This window comes from Tripterygium wilfordii, chromosome 5 (assembly GCF_013401445.1).
Source record: "Tripterygium wilfordii isolate XIE 37 chromosome 5, ASM1340144v1, whole genome shotgun sequence".
Classification (NCBI taxonomy): Eukaryota; Viridiplantae; Streptophyta; class Magnoliopsida; order Celastrales; family Celastraceae; genus Tripterygium; species Tripterygium wilfordii.
In genome coordinates, this window is record NC_052236.1 from 987,237 (window position 1) to 1,012,083 (window position 24,847).

The 24,847-nt window shown below is 37.0% G+C and overlaps 5 protein-coding genes across 6 annotated transcripts; 3 read left to right on the forward strand and 2 right to left on the reverse strand.

Moving 5' to 3' along the window:
- Positions 1–1,497: 1,497 nt before the first annotated feature.
- Positions 1,498–5,512, forward strand: LOC119998324 (regulation of nuclear pre-mRNA domain-containing protein 1B-like). Its single transcript, XM_038845627.1, has 7 exons — positions 1,498–2,031; positions 2,467–2,714; positions 3,187–3,348; positions 3,509–3,665; positions 3,780–3,922; positions 4,056–4,091; positions 4,464–5,512. Exons 1-7 carry the CDS (start codon positions 1,956–1,958, stop codon positions 5,196–5,198), a joined length of 1,557 nt encoding a protein of 518 aa, XP_038701555.1. The 5' UTR covers positions 1,498–1,955; the 3' UTR covers positions 5,199–5,512.
- Positions 5,513–6,032: 520 nt separating this feature from the next.
- LOC119999061 (short-chain dehydrogenase RED1-like) lies at positions 6,033–7,015 on the reverse strand. Its single transcript, XM_038846567.1, has 3 exons — positions 6,679–7,015; positions 6,440–6,599; positions 6,033–6,369 (listed from the first exon to the last, which is right to left on the reverse strand). Exons 1-3 carry the CDS (start codon positions 7,013–7,015, stop codon positions 6,033–6,035), a joined length of 834 nt encoding a protein of 277 aa, XP_038702495.1.
- A 954-nt stretch (positions 7,016–7,969) lies between these two features.
- On the forward strand, positions 7,970–14,236 carry LOC119999060. The gene is made up of 9 exons (XM_038846566.1): positions 7,970–8,258; positions 9,144–9,264; positions 9,407–9,504; positions 11,035–11,160; positions 11,264–11,384; positions 11,486–11,570; positions 13,070–13,183; positions 13,305–13,344; positions 13,823–14,236. The coding sequence occupies exons 1-9, from the start codon at positions 8,082–8,084 to the stop codon at positions 13,973–13,975; spliced, it is 1,035 nt and encodes a 344-aa protein (XP_038702494.1). The 5' UTR covers positions 7,970–8,081; the 3' UTR covers positions 13,976–14,236.
- Positions 14,237–15,046: 810 nt separating this feature from the next.
- Positions 15,047–18,383, reverse strand: LOC119999062 (PHD finger protein ING2-like). Of its 2 annotated transcripts, none has more exons than XM_038846568.1 (7): positions 18,234–18,383; positions 18,072–18,143; positions 17,695–17,915; positions 16,690–16,753; positions 16,274–16,530; positions 16,133–16,171; positions 15,047–15,278 (listed from the first exon to the last, which is right to left on the reverse strand). In XM_038846568.1, the coding sequence occupies exons 1-7, from the start codon at positions 18,277–18,279 to the stop codon at positions 15,168–15,170; spliced, it is 810 nt and encodes a 269-aa protein (XP_038702496.1). In that variant the 5' UTR covers positions 18,280–18,383; the 3' UTR covers positions 15,047–15,167. The 2 variants fall into 2 exon arrangements, with proteins under 2 accessions (XP_038702496.1, XP_038702497.1); XM_038846569.1 differs by having other exon boundaries at positions 18,224–18,347.
- Positions 18,384–20,349: 1,966 nt separating this feature from the next.
- Positions 20,350–24,508, forward strand: LOC119998949 (zinc finger CCCH domain-containing protein 48-like). The gene is made up of 8 exons (XM_038846430.1): positions 20,350–20,423; positions 21,096–21,825; positions 22,222–22,407; positions 22,510–22,611; positions 22,971–23,120; positions 23,552–23,731; positions 24,004–24,101; positions 24,213–24,508. The coding sequence occupies exons 2-8, from the start codon at positions 21,097–21,099 to the stop codon at positions 24,343–24,345; spliced, it is 1,578 nt and encodes a 525-aa protein (XP_038702358.1). The 5' UTR covers positions 20,350–20,423; position 21,096; the 3' UTR covers positions 24,346–24,508.
- The last annotated feature ends 339 nt before the right edge of the window (positions 24,509–24,847 follow it).

Consider the following 24,847-nt stretch of genomic DNA (forward strand, 5'->3'; position numbering starts at 1 on the left):
AAAGTTATTCAATATATTTAACTTTTTCTTTTGTTAATTATTTTTTGTTTTTTGTGTAGGTTTTTTTTAGATGCATCCATGTGGCAGCAAGGAGAAGCGTTTTGGATCCTCCGTTGAGTACGACACGACGCCGTATGCTCATAAATTTGAGGTTGGAATTGTCTAGTTGCATGCTCTCGCTTCGCGCGACACATAATTAATTTAAAAAATAAATATTTTTGATAATTTTTCGATACTTTATTACCATAATGAATAACAAAGCTTGAATTATAGAAAATGAAAATAATTATGAGATGAACAAATAACTACAATACATTTTTCTCAATATGTTAATAAATAATTTTCTAAGAATGAGCGAAAAATTTGATGCATAAAGAAAAAATATGCTCAGAGTTTAACAATTATTTTTTGCGTTGGTTTTTTGAACAAAGTTGTAAAATAACTAAAAACATCTCATAAATTATAAATTCTATAGAAAATATAGCGCACATTCTTTATCTCCTAATTTTTACATCTCATTTATTATTGCTTTTTATATCAGCAAGCCACAATTTTTCATACTATGTCAATAAGCATATATAATATATAATTTGTTGTACTATGTATCTCACATTTGATTAAATTCTTCATTTGTATGATCATCCACTAAGGGATTATCTTATACGGGATCATTGGGATCATCCTGTATGAAATCTTCTAAGAATGCATCATAAACTGGATCTTTTCCATCATCATTGGTTGTTGTTTGACAACTAATTCCATGATTTGTAGGGACATATCGTTAGGAATTTTGTTGAAATTGTTCATTTTTCCCATGAAGTTTTTGTAGTATGTCTTAGAACTTTATTGTGATATTATATGTTTTTGTGTGTTATTTTATATTTATATTGTGAATATGTTTCATTTAAGCTTTTATCTTTTTGTTTTTATATGCAATTAATAGGTGATAATTGATATGACTATTTGTTGTATTATTAAATATCATTTTAAAATTATTTGTATATTATTAATTGTATGTGTTTGTGGGTCTTAAAGTTATTTAATATATTTAATTTTTTCTTTTATTTTTTGTGTAGGTTTTTTTAGAGGCATCCACGTGACACCAAGGAGAAGCCTTTTGGATCCTCCATTATATATATATAGATTGATTTATTTTATCTGAATTAAATTAAGTTCGGATATAAGGTATATGTCTGAAATCTGAGTCCAAACACAAAATTTTTGTCCAGTTTAAAACTGAGTCTAGGTCCAAACACATAAATGTTGTTCGATTTAGTTGTTTTTACCCTAATCCGGATTTAGTTATTGTTCGATTTACTCGTCTAGATTTAAATCAATCCGGGTGTGGTCAATTACATACGTTCGAAACCTAATTTAGAATTAGGATTCGGACATCTAAATATTTCGTAAACACTTGATGTTGTCCGATTCGAAATCAATTTTTTTGTCACCCTACCCTATGTCTGAAGCTGTTGACATATCAAAGAACCGGATATGATCCATGAAAAGCGGGTGGGCTTGGCTCCAGCCCGACCGTCGATCCATTCGGACAAGCCTGTTCCGACTCTGCCATGGTTTTGCGCCTTAAGTTCTAAACCTCTCTTTCTGCAAATCTTCGCATCGTCTTGCTTTCTCAATTTCTTCAAACGACCGTTGTCATCTCTCGATTAGTTCGAAACGCCCGTTCTCTGTGAAAACCATTCTAGGGCTCATTGTCTTCTCAACGCTCTCTCCAAACGGTGTCGTTCCCTTGGTTTCCTTCTTTCATAAATTTCTTTGCAAGTGAAGCCCTTCTTCGTTGTTGAGTTTGAAAGATCGAACAATTTTAGTTGTCGTTGGCGGCTCTTTATGTTTTCTGAGCTTTTAGGAAGCAACTTCCTATCTTCGAAGAATAGAATTGTTTTGTTTTTCTGAGCGTGCATTAGGGTTCCTTAACTATATAAGTTGCGGGGCTGATGAATAGCACATTCAGTGAACAGCTACTTGCAGAAAGGCTTTCCAAGCTAAACAGCACCCAGCAGTGCATAGAAAGTATGCTTCTTTGAATTTTTTGTTGAATTTTAATAATTATATGCGTTTGCCATTGCTTCTCATGTTTTCAGTTGATTGCATGTGTATTAAATATAGCTTTGCTGCTCTTTGATCGAAATGTCAGTTTTTGTTGTGGGAGTATGATTTGAAGAAATCTTTTTTCTATTCACTAGATTCAATCATCAAGTACCTTACTTTTCTATCTTTTTAATTCTCTCTTGTTCTAGAGTTACACCCCTTTGGTTAATTGAGTCTAATTTTGATTGTATCTGCTGGCCTGCACTTGAGTTAAGTATGGAGATCAATATGAAAGGTCTTTCTTGATGTCTGTTTTGCGTCTGAACTTTATCTGTTTTGGACTTTGGTAATGTAGTTCGTAGAGTCATATTAAGGATTGATTTCATATAATAGTTTTTCTTAACTTTTTTTGTGTAGCATTGTCACACTGGTGTATATTTCACCGAAGTAAAGCAGAAGTGGTTGTTGCAACATGGGATAAACAGTTCCACACTTCAGAGATGGTTCAGAAAGTTCCCCTTTTGTACCTAGCAAATGACATCCTACAGAACAGCAAGCGGAATGGAAATGAATTTGTTACTGAATTTTGGAAAGTTCTCCCAGCAGCACTCAAAGATGTTGCTGGAAAAGGTGATGATCGTGGCAAGAATGTCGTGTCTAGACTGGTAAGCTGGTCTTTTTCCTTTTTTTTGTGGTTTAGATATAGCAATCTAAACACTACTGATGATACAGATCACAATCATTATCTAAGGCAAGTGGGAATACTGGTCATAACCTATGGCTTGATAGTATTCCTAGTCTATCTCATTTATTATTTGGCATTTAGGTTGGCTGTTAATTGTTACTGGTGGATGTTTGGGTCATTGGTGAAGTTATATTAGGCAGTACTGTGCGTAGATTAACTAAATGGTCACACCACTTCCAACCTTAAATGAGTGTATAATGTAAAGGCAGCTTGCTCCTCTTTTTTCTTTTTGACATCTACATTGAATATTCATAGGAATGTAGAAGATGCCAACAGTTCACTGCTGTCCTGTCCAACTTGTGTCATCTTTAAACCACTGATTACTTAAATGTTCATCTTACCTATTGCATGAAATATCCTTTGGTTTGTAATTAGTCTGACATGATTTTCAGGTAGCAATATGGGAGGAAAGGAGAGTATTTGGATCCCGTGCTCGGAGCCTAAAAAATGCGATGCTCAGTGAAGATGTGCCTCCACCCTTAGAATTAAGCAAAAAACGTTCACGTTCACGTTCTGTCAGAATTGTAAAACGGGACTCACGCTCCATTAGAACGGTTTGTGCGAGGAACATTTTCTCTCACTCAAAGTTCTTCCTCTGTTTTGTTTGGTTTCTAGACTTATATATATAACCAAGTACTTGATTTTTATATCGTACTTCTACTTGTCTTCCTGTTACTGGCATATATCTCACTATGTTGTTTCTTTGGAAAGCAGAAGTTGTCCATTGGAGGTACTGCTGAAAAAATAGTTTCAGCATTTCACTTGGTACTCGGTGAACTACCTAGTGAAGAGGTGGAGACGAGTAATTGCAGGTCCGCTGTTCACCGTATAAGAAAGATGGAGAAAGATGTTGGCATAGCTTGTGCTACATGTAAGCTGTAAATTAGTTATTTTGAAAGGCCCTGTGTACATCATGATGCACCTCAATTATCATTTTGATTTTCAAAATATGTGGATGCCTGAAGTATCTCTCCCTGCTTTTCAGCAAAAGACGCAAAAAGAAAAACCATGTCCAAAGAGCTTGAGGAGGAAGAAAATCTTTTGAAACAGTGCATTCAGAAGCTTAAATCAGTTGAAGCAAGTAGAGCGGCACTTGTATTTCAGCTAAAAGAAGCTCTACATGAACAGGTACCTGATCTTGATGTCAGCCTCCTTAATCCTTATCCCTTAAAAGATTCCTATTTACATGTGATGGTTTGATTGTCATTCTATGCATATGAGAAGTCACCAATATCTTTATGCATTACTAAATTCTTTTCAGGAATGTGAATTGGAGAATGTTCGTACTCAGATGCAGGTATGTCTTCATCGTATACCTCTCTACTGGATTCTTGGTTGCCTTTCGCATTGAACAATGTAGAAATTTATGTAGTTGGAAGTTGGAAATATGAATCAGATCATGCCTGTTGTAACAATATTTTTCAGTTGGATGTTTTGTAATTTCCCTATGACGAACATTACTCATTTTTGTTCTCGTTTCTTATGCTCCACTGAAATTTTATTTTTTTTTCTTCTGAGACCAAATCTTGGTGCTTTTTATTTGTGACATGATGCGGATATGATAAAGATACCTGATGGAAAAATTGCATGATTGACTAAGAATATTGTATGCGTCAAGTATTATTGTTCTTAACTTCTTATATTAACATACTGCATTTCACTAATTTAGGTGGCAGGGGCACAGGTTGAGGAAACCAGCAATATGCGGGGAAGACTCAATGACGAAGATTGGGTGTCAAAACCATCTAGTTTAGCCTCATCACCAGTTGACATTAATATGAAGGCAGGAGAAACGCCCGGGAGGACAGCTGCTTCCATTGCAGCTGAGGTTGCAGATAAGCTTACAGCTTCAAGCTCCTCACAAATGATTATGCACTCTGTTCTTTCTACATTTGCAGCTCAAGAAGCAAAGAATGCTGGTTTAACAAAAGCCTCAACGGCATCGAATTCAGCCACATCTACATCCATCAGTTCAGCTTCTGATTCAGCATCAAGGTCTGAAAATTCCTTGCCTGTTTCAGATCCCAATGTTTTTTTGCCAGGATCACACACTGGTCCCTCAAACCATCCATATCAATCAGTTTTTCCCCAACCAACCTTGCAAAACCAAACCTCAGCCCAGCAAGCTCAATACCACATACTTTCGACTCCACCTTCTCAACAGTACATGCAGCCATCTGCAGGGCTAATGCCGCCTTTCGGGTATACTAGCATCCCACATTTGCCTCCAGGACCACCTCCTCCACCTCATATGGTCAGCACAATGAGGCCTTTGACCCTGCAGCAGCCATTGTCATTGGCTCAGCAGCCAAACCCATTGTTTCATCAACCCCCAGGACCTCCTAGTTTCCGGCCGCTTCAACCTCCTGGGGTCGTATACTATGGTCATCCTTACCATTCTTAAGTGAAAGGAAATGATGGAGTGGAAAGTTGTTTCTTTAGTTTGTAGATGGCATACCTTAATGACCCAGTTTTCAGGCAGAAAATTTTGTTGAAGTTTTAACCGTGCCAACTAGGTTTCTAAAAGCCTGTACGCGGCATATAGAAGTCTGACAATAATGTAACTAATTTGCCTTATGAGAGAATGACTAATATTGCAGGTTGGAATTAGCCACACTCCTTAAATCATCTGTGTCCGCGATGATTGGGGATGTCACAAGATGACCAATGCCATAATCAACCTACTTTGGTAAAGGGATATTTATTGTTCAAAAGATATGTGTTTTCTTGTTTGGTTTCCTTTAGGTTTGTAATGTGCTACGTTCTGCAAATTTTTGTATGTGGATATTCTAGTTGAGCGTACCTGCTGTATGTTTGCAGTTTCAATCGGTGCCATCAAATCTGTTTACTAAAGTCAAAAAACAGATTGGCCCCATATTGGTATGCACTATCAACGCTTCTGATTGAAATTGCAAGAGTGACTTCCACTACAGAGACCCTTAACTCGTGGATATTCTAGGATTAGTTTTAGCCTAACCAAAACCGACTTGAAATCGTGAAACTGTGTGATAGGTTTGAAAATCAAAACCGTTTTCAAACCCTATGTGATTGGTTTTTGGGATTTAAACGGATAAGATACTATAGATAGTGAGTAATGTCAGGGTCGTTTTTTGCTATCCCTAGTTTTAGAGGTATACAAGGTTATACCAACCATACGTATAATACAGTATCTAATTTTCAATGAAGTATAACAGAAGAAGATTTGCAAGCATATATAAACCTGATAGTACTCATTAAATCAGCATTTAAACAAAGTTCTGAAGATAAAATCCCTGATGAAGAGTGGCAGATGGTAAATGACAGCCATTATAGTTGAGAGGTGGCCATAGGAGAACCATGCTGGTGGGTTCTTCTTTAGCACCAGAGCCACAGTCTTCTTTGCCAACTCTCCCGACGGGGTCGACTTGGGTCCTTGAGAAAAATGTGCTCTGGCCCGGATTGCTTCTTCAAATGGCTTGTACAAGTTCCATTCTGGCATCTGCTCGTACCGATTTGCAGCAGATTTACCTAAGTTAGACTTGATAGCTCCGGGGACAACGAGGATAACCTCGATCCCCAGAGGCCTTAGCTCCAGTCTGCGTACAGAGGCTACCGCTATCAGACATGAACCAAACAGTAAGAAAGAGTAACACATTATTCACAAACCTCAAGGTATCAGTTACAGAATGAAGTGCAGCCTTGGAAGCATTGTATCCACCAGCCCATGGTCCAGCAGCCAGAGCGACAACGCTCCCGACGTTTACTATTTTCCCTTTTCTCCTAGACGCCATGTGAGGAACAACAGCTTGAATTAGCCTCATCGGACCTACACAAGTACATAGGTGTTATCAGAAAGAAAATAGATGGTTGGAGTTTTCCATACAAGGACTAGAAACATAGGTTACCATAAACGTTAGTGTTGAATGTTTGCTCCAGCTCAGGTAATGGGATCTCAGCAAGAGGACCAATACATTGAATACCAGCATTGTTAACCAATACATCAATCCTTCCATACTTTTCAATAACAACTGACATGACTCGTTGCACGCTCTCCTCGGACAGAACATCGACTTCTTGCAGGAAGAACCTAAGGTCATGCTGAAGGTCTGCCATGGAAGCCAATGACCTGCTGGTGGCAACAACCAGACAGTCATTGGCAGCAAATGCTTTGGCCAGGGCATGCCCTATACCTCCCTCTGTGCAGCCTGTGATCAACACCACTTCTTGGCCCCAGGACTCCATGTTTAATACTATGGAGTTGTATTACAAATGGGGTTTTTATTGTGGCAATTCCCAACTCTTATAATGACGAAATCCTCCAAATGATAAGTTCACTTCAATGCCGCCGTAACGGCAGAGATGATGTAAATACACTGCGTGAGGGCAACTAACTGTCGTTTTCAGTTGTGTACTCCATTGATCATGAGGATGTGGAGGACCAAACACTAATAAGCCATTCATTATGACTTGTAGAAGTCGTTGCCATACAGGAAATAATTTCAGAGTTGTGTGAACAAGACTATCCTGTCTCACCAGTTGGTTAGTTGCACTGTGTAATACCGTCGCAACTAACCCAAGAGGTAGTCTCTCTTTTTTTGTCAGTGTGCCCTTTAAATGGTTGAGTGGACGTAAATCTCATGCTGTCGGAATAGTTCACACCACACCAACGAATGTTGACGATTGGTAAGACTAATGGGGCATGTGTATTACCCTTATAAGAGTACATGCACGTTATTGGAGAATGCTTTCAATAATCAACCCACAGGTGTAGGTAAACAACTCATATGAAGCTTAATGCTTCCCATAATTCAGTGAACAAAACGGGGGAAGTACAAAAGATCCAGTTGGTTAAACCAGAAATTGTAATTGAACTCCAAGCAGCGTTGTTAACCAACACATCAACTCTTTCAGTTCACTCTTTTCGTTGACAGAACATCGATGTGGAGTCCGTTTGATAGAGTGGAAAGATTGATGTATATTAGATTTTCTGATTTTTATATTAAATTTAATCTAATAAATGTGATTGAAAATCCGGCCTGGAGACCAAGGTCTTCCGTAGCAACAACCAGTCCAACCCAAACAATTTGACTAAAGAGAAAATGAGTCAAACCTAAATAATAAATTATTATTAAAATTATTTGTTGGGAATAAATTATTACTAAGCAGAAATTAACAGAAATTAGCAGAACAGCGGCGGGCCCTTAGTAGGAAGGAGTGAAGAGAGTCGGGAATATTCGATAGAAGTAAGTACGAACCAAACACGACTCTGGAGACTTTCTGAGGGAAGAGAGAGAGAAGTAGAAGAAAGATGGGAGAGGAGAGAGATGATCCACAGAAGCTGAAGAAGATAGCGGCGGCTGCCTACGACTACGAAAACGACTCCAGATGGGCCGATTACTGGTCCAACATCCTCATCCCTCCCAACATGGCCTCCCGCTCCGACGTCGTCGACCACTACAAGCGCAAGTTTTACCAGCGTTACATCGTACGTACCTCCAATAGCACATGTGTGTTTATCTGGTTTTGTTTTATGATGGCCATCTTTAGGGGTTTTAGATTTTGCAACGCAGTGTGTTTGGTTGGGATTACTATTGGGATTTTGGATTCTCAGTTTGGTTGATTTGGAAACTGTAATTTTGGGGGTTTTGGGGCTCTGTACCATCTACTATTGCGTTTACGCAGTGTTTTAGGCATTATTTAGACATGTTTTCGGTCGTTTGCGTTATTTTTGAATTGTGAATTGCATTTGATTTTGTCTGTTCAATCGTCAATGTTTTCCTGACTTACTCTTACTTATCCTTAATGTGATTCGCTCATAATTGCAACTGTACTTGATATCTTTCGGGACGATGGCTTTTCAGTTTTCAGTGAGTGGAATGATCTAGCCATTGTTTTAAGTTTCTTAACAAGTTGTGTTATAAATTATAATAGCTTCTTTTCTCCGTATGTTTCCATCTAAGTTTGGTTTTCCTTGAACTGTAGGACTAATACGAACGGACTGCAGGGAGGATTACATAATTATGGGTTATTGTGGGTTTTATCTTTGATGTAAATTATGAAGAGAGTTGATTCATCTTATTTTCGAAATAGTTTGTGGCTTTTATTTGCATTTCGGAGATTATTTTATTTTCTAATCCATGTTTGAAACGTTTTTGTTTTGTTAATATCTTGTAGCTTTAGAAAGTAGGAATAGTCTTTTTAATTTGACTTGGATATAGATTGTAAGTCAGTTAATGATCTTTTATGGTAGGCAAGATGCAAGAGACTGTTTCATCTGTATGCCATATGTTGGCATGTTTCTGCGTATATATTTTCTTTCCCATCCTGGAATTTTAAACCACAATAACATCTGGAAATGCTCTGTTTTTAGGATCCTGATCTCGTGGTGGAGTCAATGTCTTCAAGTGGTTCATCCCAGTTTGCAAAACCATCAGTGTCTTCGTCAGCCTCTTCAACTCGTGCAAATGACCAAACTCGGTCGCAGAACACAGGTTGGACATCCTTGTTTTTCTGCCATTACAGGAAACTATGAGGAATGAATTTTATTACCACATGTAGAAAAGATGAGCTTATATGCTCCTCAATTGGCAGATACCTGTTCTTTGTTAGTAATCAAACCAAGTTATCTTGTAGGGCCTACAAATAGAAACTCTGGGACATCGGCAACTTCAAGTCCAAGTACTTCTGTCCGTTGGGATCGACAAACCATACAGTTTTCTGTCAATGCTTGGGTATATCAATTATTCCTTTTCTTTTTTGTAAGGTTAAAATGGTTTCGGATAAAGATTTCCATATGGAGTACTCACAAATTTGTTTATGTTTATGTACCTTTGTCTCTTTTCTTTTGTACTTTGTGTTTTATCCTTACTTGAATCTGGCCACTTGTAATTAGCAAAAATTTGGTGATCTTTGATGAAAACTGCCAATTTTGCATTCTATATATTAGTTTCTTCAAATTTCTTTTTAAGCTGTTGCTAGATTTTACCTCTCTCAGAAATCCCCATAGCCCATAGGGTGTTTTCTGGTGTCACGAGCAAGACAACACAAAAATTATACTCTACTCCTTGCCTTTGCTCCATTCTCCTTTTTTTTTCAATCCCCACAGTTGCTGAAAAGCATAGCCTGAAGCATCACACAGGAAGGAACCTGTTTTATCTGGGGTTTTGTTTTCTTCTTCTTCTTGTGGTGGGGTTTGGGTTGGGGAGGTTGTGGTGGTTTATGGAATGGAATATATACTTTTTTAGTCATATTATGGTTATAGTATTACATTCTTAGAATATTCTTAAGGTTACTTTTCCACAACCTTGGGGTCATGAGTTTAAGTCGTGGAAATACGCTCTCTGCATTGGCATGGCTAAGGCTGTGTACACCTTGCACTTCCCCAACCTTGCCTCCAATACGGAAGCCTTGTGCACGGAGTTGTTTACCTTTTATTTTGGTTCTACTTTCGGTTTTAATTTTATTTTAGTTTTTTTGTATTGTATTGAGAACTTTGTTGATTGTAGAGGTCAGGGATATGAATCTTGTGATGGTTTTGAAATTTTGATACAGCTTTTTTTTTTTTTTTGACCAGGATTCAGGGCTTAATTTTGATAGGTTAGTCAATGAAACAAACAGGGGAAAAAAACCTGGAATCTTATAGAATTATAAAGTTGAATCTTTTGTTTTGTTTGATTTGGGGTTTATGATGGAGGTAACTTGGAGAGTCGAGCAATTTGAAAGTTTAGCTGGTTGTCATCTTGTTCAGGCGTTTTATTATAAAGGTTGGTTTCCAGATGAATACTTAAGGGTATTAGGATTGTGGAATGAGGCCTGGTCTTCTTATGCAATATGGAATAAAGCTTGGTTAACAATGAGGTGAAGATTAACAAGATTGGAGTCCCAATCTCTTTATAGTGTTCATTTTATTGAGATCATCCAACTTAGATGGAAACTCACAGAAATACCAAATCTAAAATAGAATAATAATCTAAGATAAAGATTGACCATTTCTCTCTGTTATCTTAAACAACTGAAGAGTACACTTCTTGAGTGCAGATGTTTCTTCAGGCACAGCACTGGTTCTGGGCTTTCTTAATGGATACCTTAATTATATGTGCCCATGTGCTGTGTGTGTGTGTGTGTGTGAAATAATCTTTAACCTTTAGGTGCAACTCATGCTGCGTGTATTTCCTGTAACCTTGGGTTCGTTGTTGTATACTTATGTTAACATCTCAATACATGTATTATTAATGCTGCTTCTATATATTTTTTTACTGCAGGTTTTTATTGTGGCAGTCCTTGCACTCATTCCTCTTGTACCAACGAACATTTCAAATAGGGCATATAGGCTTTCTTTAATGGGCAGTGCTTGTTCCTCTCTCTTCTCTCTATATACGTTATATGGGGTAACCTATTACTTTTTTTCCCTTAAAATTTTTGTTGGCCCTTATTCTACACTTATTTTACCTCACTCTTTTGCTTTTATAAATAAACTGTAAATGCTTGCAGAAACCTAGGGCATGGAAGTTGCAGGCATTGCAAGTGTACTTCCAATCAATAATTGCGACCAAAGATTTTATGTACTTCATCTACTGCCTTACATTTGTTACTTCGCATCTTTGCCTCAAATGTAAGATTGCTTCATTTGACATTCTTCTTTATACAATGCTATTTCATTTTGTATACGATTCTATTTCATGTTGTTAATGACAATGTTGATCTTTGCTGCAGTTGCTTTAATTCCCATTTTATCTCGAGCAATTGAGCAGGTTGCCAAATTTTTAAGGCATAATTTCAGTCGCTTCACCTTGTACAGGTAGGAGGGCCATAATGTTTAAGCACAATTATGGGACTGCTTCTCTTGGGCTTGCATAACATGCTCGTTCATTGATTCTTGTATGGTATATGACTATATCCACCATTGAATTGAGATTCCATGACTGAGTTGAATCCTTGTCATTGGCATTTGACCTATTTAATACTGGTCTTTCAACTTTCTAGTTGGCATCACATGCCATCCTTTCCCAGAGTTTCTTCTTAGATTTTTAGTTCATTACTTAATATAATTTTTTGTGGGCAAGCTTTTGAGGGAGTGGGAGTTTGAACTGGTGGCCACCAGTCAAGTCAACTATAAATTCTATTTAGCTGTTGAAGAAAAAAGTCTATTAGGACTTTCTCTTTTCTTGTAAAAGTTCGTCACGTTAATGCTTTGGGGAGACAAGCGTTAAGACAGACTAAAACTTGTCATCACATATTTGGGATATTGCCTTGTGAAATTAATATGTTTTTGCACTCCCTCTTTTCTTTTTTGGGATTAGGTTTTGGTGGTTCGGAGGGGCAGGTATTGATACCACAATAACAATAATCCTTATCCCAAATATTTGGGTTTATTCATATGGATCCTTACTAAAATCTGTTTGTCGTCCACCAAGTCAATTCTCTTTCATCATTTGATCTTTATCAGAGACGGTAATCTCCACTGTTGTCAGACATCTTTTTTTTAGTTTGTTCTACTCACGATTGTCTCACGTCTTTTTAGGATGTTTCGCTTTTGCTCGTTAAGCTTTCCTTCTTGAATTTTGCCACCTTTTGCTTTGCGTATCTGCTTCCAAACATGTTTAACCCATTGGAAACTGCAAACAATATTTTTGCACGGTGTTTTCTGCTTATGCAAAGACTACCTCCCCCCCTCCTCTGTCTCTCTCTCTCTCTCTCGCTTTTGTGTGTGTGTGTCCATGGACACGCAGATTTCTTGTCTTGTAATCCAGTGTTTGAATGGGCCGATCTGTTTTCTTGAGCTGGTTTTACTTACAATTATGCGCAGATTTGGGTGAGGGTCAGCATGAATTTTGCTTCCCCCTGCACATTCATAGAAAATGAAATTGTTTGCTTTGATGTTTCCTTTTGAAGCTCAAACATTTATTAATGACTTGAATAGTTTGTGGTTGAGCTTGTAGTGGACTGACTATTCTTCAATAGGTTTATTGTGTATGACATGCCATTTGATGCCTTTGTCCTTGGTCAATCCTCCATTATTTATCACTTATCATGCTTCAATGCTTGCTTTAAGTTGTAACTGAAGAGTTACCCTCTGCCTCTGAAGCTGTTACATGGTTGGGCATGGTTACAATTCGTCTTTTGTTGCCTTATTCACAGTGATTCTGAGTTACTTTTGGATATCTTCTGATGTTTCAATGCTTGATGTAGATTGGTCAATTTTACATTATAACTTGGTGCAGTATTTTGTTTCTACATTTAATGTTTCTTTTCCATGAAATTATTTCTTATACTTTTTTCTGTTTTTTCGTTATATAGGAAATACCTTGAAGTTCCTTGTGTATGGGTGGAGTCCAATACAACTACTCTCAGTATTCTGTCGTCACATACTGAAGTTGTGCTTGGCTTCCTTCTTATAACCTCATTAGTCTCGTGAGTTACTTCCGAAAACTTTCTGTTATCTTATTCTCTTCTTACTGTTAAACTTCTTTTTCTCTTTTCTTGGAGTACTTTATTTACTTCTGCGAATCTAAGCTTTAATTGTTTTGGCCAGGTGGCAACGCAACATAATACAAACATTCATGTACTGGCAGGTACATTCAATTTCATATGGCAAATAAACATAGAATAAGTATCATGATTTTCCCCCTGAGAACTAGACTTTTTTTACTTTGTAAAATAAATTAGTTTTCTTGTTTCAATAAACAATAGTACCAAAAAGTTTGACGTAGATATTCTAGAGAAATGCGCAGATGATGAGACACCTATGCTAGAGGGTCTATGAATGGCGTGCTATGTTAGCAATATATCAGAGCAGCAAACAATGGTTTAGATCGACATATAAATATATAGTATTTGTGGACTCTGGTTTTATCATTTTGAGAATTATGATATTCGTTCAAAAGAAATTGTATCCATGCATTCAGGGATAGTTAGCTATTTAGTTGAATTTAGATTAAACAGTTAAAACATATAGCACAAGGTTCAAGCAGAGCAGATTTAGGTAATTTTTTTAGCAGTATAGCTAAATTGAACTAAGTGACTTTTGTCTTCTGATGCACTTTACTGCAGCTACTGAAGCTAATGTATCATGTCCCTGTCACCGCTGGCTACCATCAAGCTGTGTGGGCTAAGATTGGGAGGACTGTGAATCCACTTATCAATCGTTATGCCCCATTCTTGAACACTGCAATTTCCGGCGCTCAGAGATGGTGGTTCAGGTAGATGTCTCAGGATGTAGAGAGAAGAAACTTACTCTGCGTGTGGCCTAATTTGATCGTCTTGGGACGAGATAACTAGTATAACATGTATTAAGCAACCATCTTGAATATGGGTGGTCAAACATTGCCACTTTTATTTCTGTATTTTGTTTGTTTTCTTTTCTTTAGAATTGTGCTAGACAATTTTCTTACTACCGTCCACCATATCAGTTGCAAGTCTATTTTTCCATTGATCGAGTTTATAGAAATGATAAGATTGTGAAAATACTCTGTTGTGGCAACTCAGCTTCCTGTTTTGCCCTTTTTTTTTTTTTTTCCCCTTTCTGTTTTGCCCCTCCCAACTTAATTCTGTAGGTGTGCGAACCTTATTTCGAACATCATGAAAACATTTCAATCGAAGTTCAAATGAGTGAGTTATAATTGTTCGATAATACGACATCATTACATTGACATTATTACACTGACATTGGAAAAGATATTTAATTGTTAAAATTTGTAAGTAAAACAAGAATGGATGGTATTTTGGTCAACAAAAAATATTTTTTAAATAATTTATCCTTGATAGAATATATATATTATCTATTTATGTATCTTATGGGTTAATTTGAATTAGAGTGAACATGTTACAATCAAAATTTGTTTTGATTGACCTATTGTTAATTAACCATTTATTATATCTTGGACTTGCACCTTTTTGTTCTTTTGTTTTCTTTTAATTAGGGTTGAGTAGTGATAGACCGAAATTTTAGTTATTGGGGGCACTTATTGTCTGGTACATTGAGACCTTGGTATAATTCATTACTGTATCGTTATCTACACATTGATTACTGAAAATGACAATACTGGAGACGTAGTAAATTCAGGGCTCTACATATTTCATTGGTAAAATAACACTGGATCCACCACTAGAGGTGGGCCTATGTCGGTTAGATAAACCTTGTTTTACCAAAACCAGATAAGACTCCTGCAACCATCTCTGTTATACGAATTTTTAGAAATCTCGTTCAAGTAAGGCCCTTTATACCATTGAACCTCCTTCACATCATTTTGAATCGATATATGCATCCCGTGTGTTCCTGTATAATAGAACTGGATGAATGATCAAATCACAGTAACGACTATTTCAACGTTTCCCCCTAAAGAAAGATAATCTGAAACTTGAACAAGCCAAAGCAAAAGTGTTGTAATATACAGAATCATCGACAGTGAGGAAGCAATCTGCAGGTTGGACAATACCACTTCCCTTTGAATCTTGTCTCCGGAGTCAGCCCAACACATGCATAGTGAAACCACTCACCTCCTTGGCACTGCCCATTAACAAATATAAGGCCAATTAGAAGTGAACCAGCAGCAAAAGAAAGAAAAAACCAATCAATGAACTGATACAATGTAAAGATTCCTTTTGGATAATTTGTGATAAAACAAGACTGCAAAAAATATGAAATATGGACTCAAATTCAGTGACCAAAACACTTTTTTTTTTTGGGTAACCAAGAACGACACCACCAAGCTTGCTTATTTTGGACAGCCAAGTTGAGCCTAAACTTGGGCCAATCAAGCGCACACGCCTTTGGCTGAAGTGGATATAACCAGTTGGGCTACTTCTGACACTTTTAACAAGAAAACGATCATATAGAGCAAGACCTGGGGATAAACTTGATGCTGTTTTGACGATATATAAAACCATCATTAGCAAGTGCAATATGGTGCAGAAGCACATGTAACATGCTCATACTTTACTGCTTAGTCAAAACCATGTACCCTGAACCCTCTGACATCCTGTATGTAGCTTTTATGATATCCTGTAGGAGCCTGGTATTATTAAAAATTTAAAAGACAGCAAAACAAGCCAAAGTGGCTTTACAAACAAGGACTAGCAGCATCCAATAGAAAAATGTCTATATTTCTTGTCATATGGCTCATGCAGGTATAGAGGAAACCAGTTAAATAATACTCCTTTCACCGTAACAATGAGCTGTGTGAACTGTATGACGTTTGTGCACAAACGTAACGATGTATTCCTCCTTTCAAGAAATATCATTCCCATACTTCAATTTGTATCTGGTACATGTGTGTTCATAAATGCAAATGGAAATAGAAGATACACAGGCAGTGAACATACATTAGAAATAAATAAATAGAGCAAAAGAGATGGACCCACATTTTCATTGTCACAGGCGATCATGTCTCCAAATGATACCTAAATGTTCACAATATATAAACAATTTTATTAATTCATGGTTTCCAGAAGAGTAACAAAAACAATTTAGACATGAAAAACTAGCGGACAAAAGGTCAGCACCTGATGGCAAACGCAGTAGGTAGGTTCATTGGGATCAATGGGTTGATCAACATCTACTGGGGCAGAAAATTCCTTCTTATAGCTTCCTGGAGGAGGCATGAGCTCAAAATCCCTATCATGCTCTCGATCCCAATCCCTATCCCTAAAATCGAATTTCTTTGGCTGAGGAGTTCCATAGAAGGACTTGCATTTTTCAATTTTAGGGGCTATAGGCAATGGCGGAAGAATTGCCGGCTCATCAGGTGCTATTTTTCCCTCTGATATAATAAAGTAATTGAGAAAAAAAAAAAAAGGTGTTAAATTACAAGGAACGTTTTACGAGGAAATAATAACAGGCCAAGTTGTTGTAATATAACAGAGAAACAACATGGGAGATAACTTGCATAGCTGAACAATTCTGGGTTTGTCTTTCATACCATGCTTTAGATCTTCTGAAAAGTTGTTCAGATCCTCGTCAAGTCGTTTTACATGGCTATCTATCTGGAAGAAAAACAAAGAACACACACGAATCTTTTCAGCTGTAACTATGATAGCCCCCATAGAAGAAAACAGTGTGCGAAGCTGAAAACTGAAAAAGATATAAATTAAAAGCTCAAAAACTGTTCAATTGACTCCATGAACCATACATAGAGAAAAATTAGCAAAACCATTTTACATATTTGCTGGAAACCAAAACATGCAAGAAATTCAACTTCAGGTCATAAATCATAAATGGCCCAAAATTTAGGACATCCAAATATGAGAAAATATACAATTGATACAAGTTTGATTAATTGCTCGACATAAGGGCACAAATAAATAGGGCCCCTCATAAGCTATGTTTTAAGAGTTTGTCTTGAGATTGGTTCCTTCAGCAAACAATTTGAGCTTCATATTGATTTTAGATTAGTTCCAACCACTTATCTCTGACAATGAAGCATATGAATCTTCAAAAACTTGAAATGCACAGCCCTTTCAAAATAATTGTAAACTTTTTTATACTAAGATAGGAAGTTAGTCAAGTGACTAAACTCGTCAGCCAACAAGGAACCATAATGGTATTGTATGCTTTTGAGCTCTGCTCATGCTGTTTAGTGTTTAACCTAAAACTTACAGAAGCCTACATAGAAGGCCCTCGTCGCACTATGACATTATGATAATTTTTTTCATATCAAGTCCAGAAAGTAATCATGTACAGGTTCAGGAAAAGATTTTTTCTTCCCAACCGTAACAGATATTACTACTGATTTATTGGCTATCGACTGTTTTGAAACCTAGAACTTGAATTACAAAACTATCCACTGGAATTAAAGAACTAGACCAATCATAGATACCACAATAAAAAACAACACGTCAACTTCAAGAATGCAACAATTCATTATCCAAAGGGAGAAAAAAGCAAAGCAAACCCAATCAAATGGCATTGAAGATATGAGACTTACAAGGTCATAAGCTTGCCTCGCTAACAAAACTTTCTCTGTGCACAAACTCAATGCACTGTCTTGATTCATTTCAATATCCTTTCGCATTTTCTCAATCGCTGCCTCTTCTTCTTCAATAATACTATAATTATTATTGTAATTGTTCCCATTTCCTCTCTTTGAGCTCTGTGAAGCCAATCCTAAGCAGTACTGCGTTTGTTGACGCGTCTGGTTTATCATTGCTTTTCACCCCCAAATATTTAAGGTAAGAAATCAATCTATGTATCTATATATTACACATAATCTTACAGAGACCAAATCAAGCTCACCTAAAAACCCTAATATGCAAGACAAAAAGAAAAACATTTATGCATAAAATGTGTGCCGATTGGGCTTACAGTGCGATCGTTCATCAAGCTCTCGAATGGTATTGAATAACCTTTGAAGCTCCGCAGGCAATGTGCTTGCATCTATGGTGGAATTTCAAATTCAAAGCTCAAAATTCCCAATTGAAAAGTCAAAAAGAAAAAGAAAAGTATGAGGGAATTACAGAAGCATACACTCTAGATAGTCGTCAACGTACGCTCCAGTTCGTGCGATTGCCATTTTCTGTGTGAATTTGAGAATTTCCAGGAGTGTTTCTACATAGGTTGGGTTCTAGGGCTTCTTCGATAGCTTGATACGGAGGTTGAGCCTAACGGCGTCGTTTCCAATGCGCGGTTAACGGTTTAACCGTTGAGGGTGAGCCGGGGTGTAAACGAGCCAACGGCTCAACCCAACCCAACCAAGGTGTTTGATAATTTAATAAGTTTTTAAATAAAATTTCTAAATAAAATTTCGATAATCTCTCCACCAAATGACCAAACCCGTACACCCGAGTCACTTATTAGAGTTGTACGAATTGTGTGTATCATCCTGATGAATAAGGTTCGAATCCCCCTCCCCATTTTTTTTAAAAAAAAACCAAACTCCTTAATATAATATTATTAGTAAGTGAAGAATATTCCTAAATGCTTAATATTTTGTTATGAAATAAAGTAAATATAAAATTTTTATACACAAACATAAACATGCCGAACTGCCGAAGGCACTTATATTTACATTTGGTTAACTCAAACTAGCATGATAATCTTGTTAAAATAGTTGGGTCAATCTTATTAAAGTAACACAAATGAATTTCGAGTTCGATCACAATTTGCTTGTTGAGATATAGTATGTCTCACATCGTTTGGAGAGTACTAAGTGATGTGATTTATAAGCATAAATTTTTATGATACATACATGTCTTGAATCCAAAGCGAACTATACATATTCTCGTAGATGAGCACTATTTGAACCCCACGTAACTAAATACATCTCATTAATGTTACAAAAAACCCTATCTTTCAACATCTCATTGACCCTATCATTTTGCCCAAAAATTATTCTCCTCTTCTTCCCCTACCTTCAACAGAGATAACCCACAGTCGCTTCGACGGAGACATGTCCACTGCAGCTTCGACGACGACGAAGGTTAATTGTAGCTTGCCGATATGGATCTCAAGCAGCACAGTTGGTATAAGTAAGAAATCTATATGATTCTTCATTATTGTAACCTTTTGTTTCCCTTATGATTAATTGCTTAGACTGATATTTGTTGTTCTTGTGCTCTAGATATTGTCGATCGCAACAATTAGTCCCAAGAAAGGTCAATAAACATGTTTTCTTTTGATACAACACAGAGAATGTTACGTTTTTTATGTCGAGATCAATGTAGGGGTCAAAACTAATCAGACCTGACTCAAATACAAAAAGGCTTAGACTAAAACTTAAATCCAAAGAGGGAAGGTTTTTAAGCCCAAAACAACACATGAGACCAAAACATAAGTCTATAAGGACATGGTCAGTAAGCTCAATGCTTTACATTGAACCGAACATCTGGTAGACAGAAACATACAACCCTTAAAGCCGACCAAAAGGCCAAAGGAAGATAGTCGATGGACGAAGCCGAAGACCGAGCAGTTATATACTAACGGTTATGTTCAAAAGATACATCAAACTTCCTCAACCACTACAAACCTCGTCAACTGCTGTAAACTGACGTAATTGCACAAGATAAGTATAAAAGAGAGACAATCAACAATGGATTGGGATCTCGTTTTTCCTAGAGATTTGGGGTATTTTTTCCTTTAAGAGATACAATCTTTAGTGTACATTCTTTGTAATAATCATCAAATAATAAGATGACTCATAATTTTATACCGTGGACCTAAGCTCCAAACCGAACACGTAAATCCATTTATTTTTTCTCCAATTCACTCAAATCAATCACTTATCATTTTTCGGATTGTTGAATTCTTGCATCAACAATCAACAACTAGTCCCAGATCGTAGCTTGTCGATCTGGATCTCAAGCAATATAGTTGATAGAGTCTTGAGGCAGCAGAGGAAAGAGGGAAACAAGAAATAGGAAATAGGTGGGGTGTAAATTGTGATTTTTCAGAAAACACAAAAAAAATGATGTACTCAATATTATTATTTTTTTTATTGAATTTATTAAGATTGAAATATACTTAGTTAAAAATGGGATGTAACCAGTGCTGATCATTGTCTTATTAGTATTGCTTGTTTTATAATGTTAACCAACTCACTATATAAACCCAAATATTTTGGATATCATACGCGATCTCCTTATTTTCAACGTTCGTCTCTCTCTGTTTCTCTGTTGTTCGCTGTTTTCTAGGGTTTGCTTCGCAGCCGAGAGTACTCAGGTTTGTTTCTTCTCGTAAACGCGTCTCTCTTTTGTTATTATTACTGGGTTTATATTATGTCAATGGATCTCCAAGAAACCTCGACGATGATTAAAATCGGCTCCTTTGATCGACTCCGATGGAATTTTGGGTTGATGTTATTATCCCGAGGATTTGATGGAGGAAGGAAAATTTGGTGTTGTTTATATTTTGTGAGTGTTGGCGATTAGGAATTTGTTAAGATTTTTGAGTTTCTGGATATCGTCAATTGGGTATGATCGCTGCCATCAGTGGATTCTGTTTGGAATCAAGAGTATTGAGTATCTCGTGCATATGATTATCCTTGCGATTCTCCCCTTTTCTACAGTTTCACTGGATTTTAGGATATTTCCTGTTTTCCCGAGCTGGCTGCCCTTGAGTTTTGTTAGGGTTTATTGCTGGAGATTATGATTGAATTTTCGGAACTGGTGAGGCTTATTTTGGATGCTCTGGCCAGGCTACCTAGAATCACCCTTAGTTTAGTACTATATAAGAAATCCAAACTTGTTTGGGCTGCATTGGGCAGACGCCACCAAGTTTTTGGTTCAGATGGCATGGCTTTTGCGTGATTTTGGTCTCCTTTGAAGGAAGAGTTTCTGCATCTATCTGCTCAGCTTTGTTCTTTTTTTTTTTTTGGTTTATTTCTGTCCATAGTATGGCTGTGACTGCTACAAGAAGACTCACTGGGAGGCCTGGAGGATTTGTTTTTAACCGGCTAGGAGAACACACAAATCAAACAAAGAATGTCACTTGTTCCTTCTGGTTAGCTGGAAAATGCACGAAAAACCCCTGTAGGTTCATGCACAGAGAACTTCCACTGCCTTTGGTTCAAGGCGAAATTGCTAAGAAGCCCCGCACCATGACTGAGGGCCGAACTTGGAAGAGTACCAATCATGATAACCCCAAGGGCTTTTCACCTTCTACTGCTGTTAGACGCTCTGGAGATGCAAGAACAAAAAATACATTAGAGGGCACGAGCACAAAGAAGCCCCAGATGTTGCCTGGTGGCCAACCAAGGCAGAGTACTAATCATGGCAGCCCCAAAGGCTCATCACTTTCAATTTCTGTTAGTGGCTCTGGTAATACAAAAAATGCATTAGATAGGTCTGTGCTGCCTTCTGTTCAAGACAGAAATATAAAGAAGCTCCACACCTTGACTGAGGACCAACCAAGGAAAAGTCTTAATCATTACAGGCTTGAAAATTCATCAATTTCAACTGATTTGAGTGGCTCTGGAGATACAAGAGCAGAAAATGCCATAGAAAGAAGCTGCAAATATTGGATCTCCGGTAATTGTATGAGTGGTGATCAGTGCAACTACTTGCATTCATGGTCTTGTGGTGATGGGTTGTCCATGATGGCAAAGCTTGGAGGGCATAAAAAGGTAATTTGTCTGATAAGTGCTGTCCTTTAGCTTTTCATTGTTTCCTTTTGGAGAAGTGGGAGCTTCAAGAGATCATGACATTGACTATAGCTTCCTTTTTCTTTTTTTTTCCCATGTCTTTATTTTGTAAGTTTCTTAAATTTGTATTCTTTTGTATCATTATTTCTCAGCAAAGAGAGGGGGTCATGTTGTTATTTCCACATGCTTATTTATATGTTCCTTGATTCTCTCTTCGATATTATTCCTTCGCATTCTAAACATGATACCCAGCTTAAAATTAGTTTCAAATTTCAATGTTCAACAAACATAGTTGCTGCTGCAGTTTTAGAGAGTTTGGATTGATGGTCCATCTAAGATTGTTTAAATGATGGTTTTACTGTTGATCTATGTATGCAGAATGTCACTGGGGTCGCACTTCCATCTGGATCTGACAAGCTTTTTTCGAGCGGCAAAGATGGAACAGCACGAATTTGGGATTGCCATACTGGTCAATGTGTGCATTCAATCAATCTCGGTGATGAAATTGGGTCCTTGATTAGTGAAGGCTCATGGGTTTTTGTTGGCTTGCCGAATGTTGTCAAGGTTAGATTTATTCTTTTATTTTCTTTGTTTATATTGTTTTATTTCTATCTTTTATCAATAACTTAATTGCTTCTAAGCTAGTGGGTCTTGCTCATCTTGCAGTCTTGGAACGTCCAGACATCTGTCGAGTACAGTCTTAATGGACCGGTTGGGCAAGTTTATGCCATAGCTGTTGGCAATGATATTCTTTTTGCTGGGGCACAGGCAAGAACTTTGATATCCCTCTTCCTTCTGCTGTTTTACATGCATGAACTTCTGGTTTTTGACTCTGCATGCTGCGGTGGACTTCCACTGTGGAATATTATTATCTAATTGTCTAAGTGAGAAGTTCTTGAGTCCAAATTCTAAATTTCTAACATGTAATTTTGATTGATATTTTGGAGATCCTGTATTTTATAAGCATTAATTGTTTTATTTAACTTTTTCAGTGTTGCGCGTTGTTATATCCTGGCTCTTAAACTGATTGTTGTGATTCAGAATAGCTGAAGGAAGTCATTTGCATATTTGTATGTTTCTTTTCCCCCATAGTAATGATATTTTTTTTAATTTTTAATTGTTTGCAGGATGGTGTTATCTTAGCATGGAAGGGTAGTTCTGAATCTCATCCTCCTTTCCAGCTTGCTGCATCTTTGGAAGGTCATACTTCTGCCGTTACATGTTTGACTGTTGGAGCCATGGGGCTTTATTCTGGATCCATGGATCAAACTATAAGGGTGAGCTGATTATCTCAGAAATCTCTCTTCTAATGTTCTCTTTTCACCTTGAGGTTTGTGTGAATTAGATATTGATTAATTTCATCAAGGTACTTAATATTATATATCTATTTGATTGTTGTTACACACCTTGATTAAATTCTGCTATGTCTGCATACTAATTGAGTGAACATAGTTATCAAACTTGTTAATGATTCAGCTTTCTCTTTCTGTACAACAAGTATTCGTGAATGGATATGTTGGCCTGTGTTCATGTGTGCTTGTGCATAGGAGGTTCTCATATTTGGTTCTGACTCATTCATAATTGAAGCAACTATTTTTGAATAAATCTCGCCTAGCTGGTGTACTTGCAACCTTTTTCCCCTGATTATTAGGGTTTTTTTTTTCTAATCATCAGCGTGATAATTATTGTGTATTCCTACCTTTTTCAGGCCTGGGATCTCAACACTTTAACGTGTACCCACAAGCTGAATGGGCATAGTGATGTGGTGATGTCTCTTCTTTGTTGGGATCAGTTTCTGTTGTCCTGTTCATTGGATCACAAGATCAATGTTTGGTATCTTACTGAAGAGGGCATCTTGGAAGTGGCATACACCCATGATATGGAACATGTACGTCTTTTGATTCACTTTTACCCTTTTTTCTGTATTTTGGAGTATGTTTTGTTTATAAGCTCCGCATGCTCTGGTTTTCCTTTAACATTATCAGATAATGGTAATGAAACGATTTTGTTTCTTTCCGTTCAAAATAAAATCATGTGTTGATGGTAGTATAAACTATAGAAGTATCGTACCATAAGGTGTTCAAAGAACTCGGTGGCATGATCTTTGGTCATTTTTTTTTTGCATTTGACTGATTTGTCGATGCATGTCGTTTTTTGCAGGGAGCCCTGGCCTTTTGTGGAATGGTTGATACAGAAAATAAACCAATTTTATTATGTTCTTGCAAGGACAATACTGTTCGCCTCTTCGATCTACCATCGTGAGTACAAAAACCACATTCTAGTCTTTTGGTTTATGATTAATTTGGCAGACAAGTCTTTTATCTCCCTGGCTTTCTCCATTGCCTAATGTTTCATTTGTTTTTGTGTAGATTTACAGAGAGAGGCAAGATATTCTCAAAAGGGGAAGTTGGGTCAATGCAGATTGGCCCTGATAACCTATTTTTCACCGGGGACGCATCTGGAGATTTGACTGTATGGAAGCTGGGTGGACAGAGTTCATGATTCGTAGTTTAAGAACCGCAGTATTGCACAGATTATTTGCCATTGATAAGTGGTATCATATACATATTTGGGTGCTGACAGCGCCAGTTTTGTAACAATGTGAATATTTTCCCTAATAGAATTATAAATTTCTTTATTGGTCCCCCTTAAGTGCTTAAGGGTATGTTTGTCTCTTCAAATATTGATATGTATGTAAAGAAAAAAAATTAAAAAAAATGGTGTAAACTTAATAATTTTTGTGATGTAAATGAAATTTCTCTTAATGGAGGCTCAATAGCATATTAAAAAAGAATATAAACCATATATTTGTGAAAGACGTGTCATGTATGGTGTATCTGAAGTCTGAACCTAACCTTCTGGGATGACCAACAAATTACTAAATTAGATTTTTTTTTCTTAATGTTAATTATATAGTTATACATGGATAATATAAATTTTGTCATTTAGAGGCCGATATAACCTAAACTAGGGTCATTAAACCCGTGCACATATAATATAAGTT

Bases quoted from the DNA above. Each gene is read 5' to 3' on its own strand.
- LOC119998949 (XM_038846430.1), top strand. From the start codon at position 21,097: ATGGCTGTGACTGCTACAAGAAGACTCACTGGGAGGCCTGGAGGATTT. The intron at 22,408-22,509 runs GTTAGATTTATT...CTCATCTTGCAG, and splicing joins GCTTGCCGAATGTTGTCAAG to TCTTGGAACGTCCAGACATC. The intron at 22,612-22,970 runs GCAAGAACTTTG...AATTGTTTGCAG, and splicing joins TTCTTTTTGCTGGGGCACAG to GATGGTGTTATCTTAGCATG.
- LOC119999060 (XM_038846566.1), top strand. From the start codon at position 8,082: ATGGGAGAGGAGAGAGATGATCCACAGAAGCTGAAGAAGATAGCGGCG. The intron at 11,571-13,069 runs GTAGGAGGGCCA...TTCGTTATATAG, and splicing joins AGTCGCTTCACCTTGTACAG to GAAATACCTTGAAGTTCCTT. The intron at 13,184-13,304 runs GTGAGTTACTTC...TGTTTTGGCCAG, and splicing joins CTTATAACCTCATTAGTCTC to GTGGCAACGCAACATAATAC.
- LOC119999061 (XM_038846567.1), bottom strand. From the start codon at position 7,015: ATGGAGTCCTGGGGCCAAGAAGTGGTGTTGATCACAGGCTGCACAGAG. The intron at 6,600-6,678 runs GTAACCTATGTT...GTACTTGTGTAG, and splicing joins ATTCAACACTAACGTTTATG to GTCCGATGAGGCTAATTCAA. The intron at 6,370-6,439 runs GTTTGTGAATAA...CTCTGTACGCAG, and splicing joins TCTGTAACTGATACCTTGAG to ACTGGAGCTAAGGCCTCTGG.
- LOC119999062 (XM_038846568.1), bottom strand. From the start codon at position 18,279: ATGGCAATCGCACGAACTGGAGCGTACGTTGACGACTATCTAGAGT. The intron at 18,144-18,233 runs GTATGCTTCTGT...ATTCCACCATAG, and splicing joins CGTTGACGACTATCTAGAGT to ATGCAAGCACATTGCCTGCG. The intron at 15,279-16,132 runs GTGGGTCCATCT...GTTAATGGGCAG, and splicing joins TCGCCTGTGACAATGAAAAT to TGCCAAGGAGGTGAGTGGTT.
- LOC119998324 (XM_038845627.1), top strand. From the start codon at position 1,956: ATGAATAGCACATTCAGTGAACAGCTACTTGCAGAAAGGCTTTCCAAG. The intron at 3,349-3,508 runs GTTTGTGCGAGG...TTTGGAAAGCAG, and splicing joins ACTCACGCTCCATTAGAACG to AAGTTGTCCATTGGAGGTAC. The intron at 3,666-3,779 runs GTAAGCTGTAAA...CCTGCTTTTCAG, and splicing joins TGGCATAGCTTGTGCTACAT to CAAAAGACGCAAAAAGAAAA.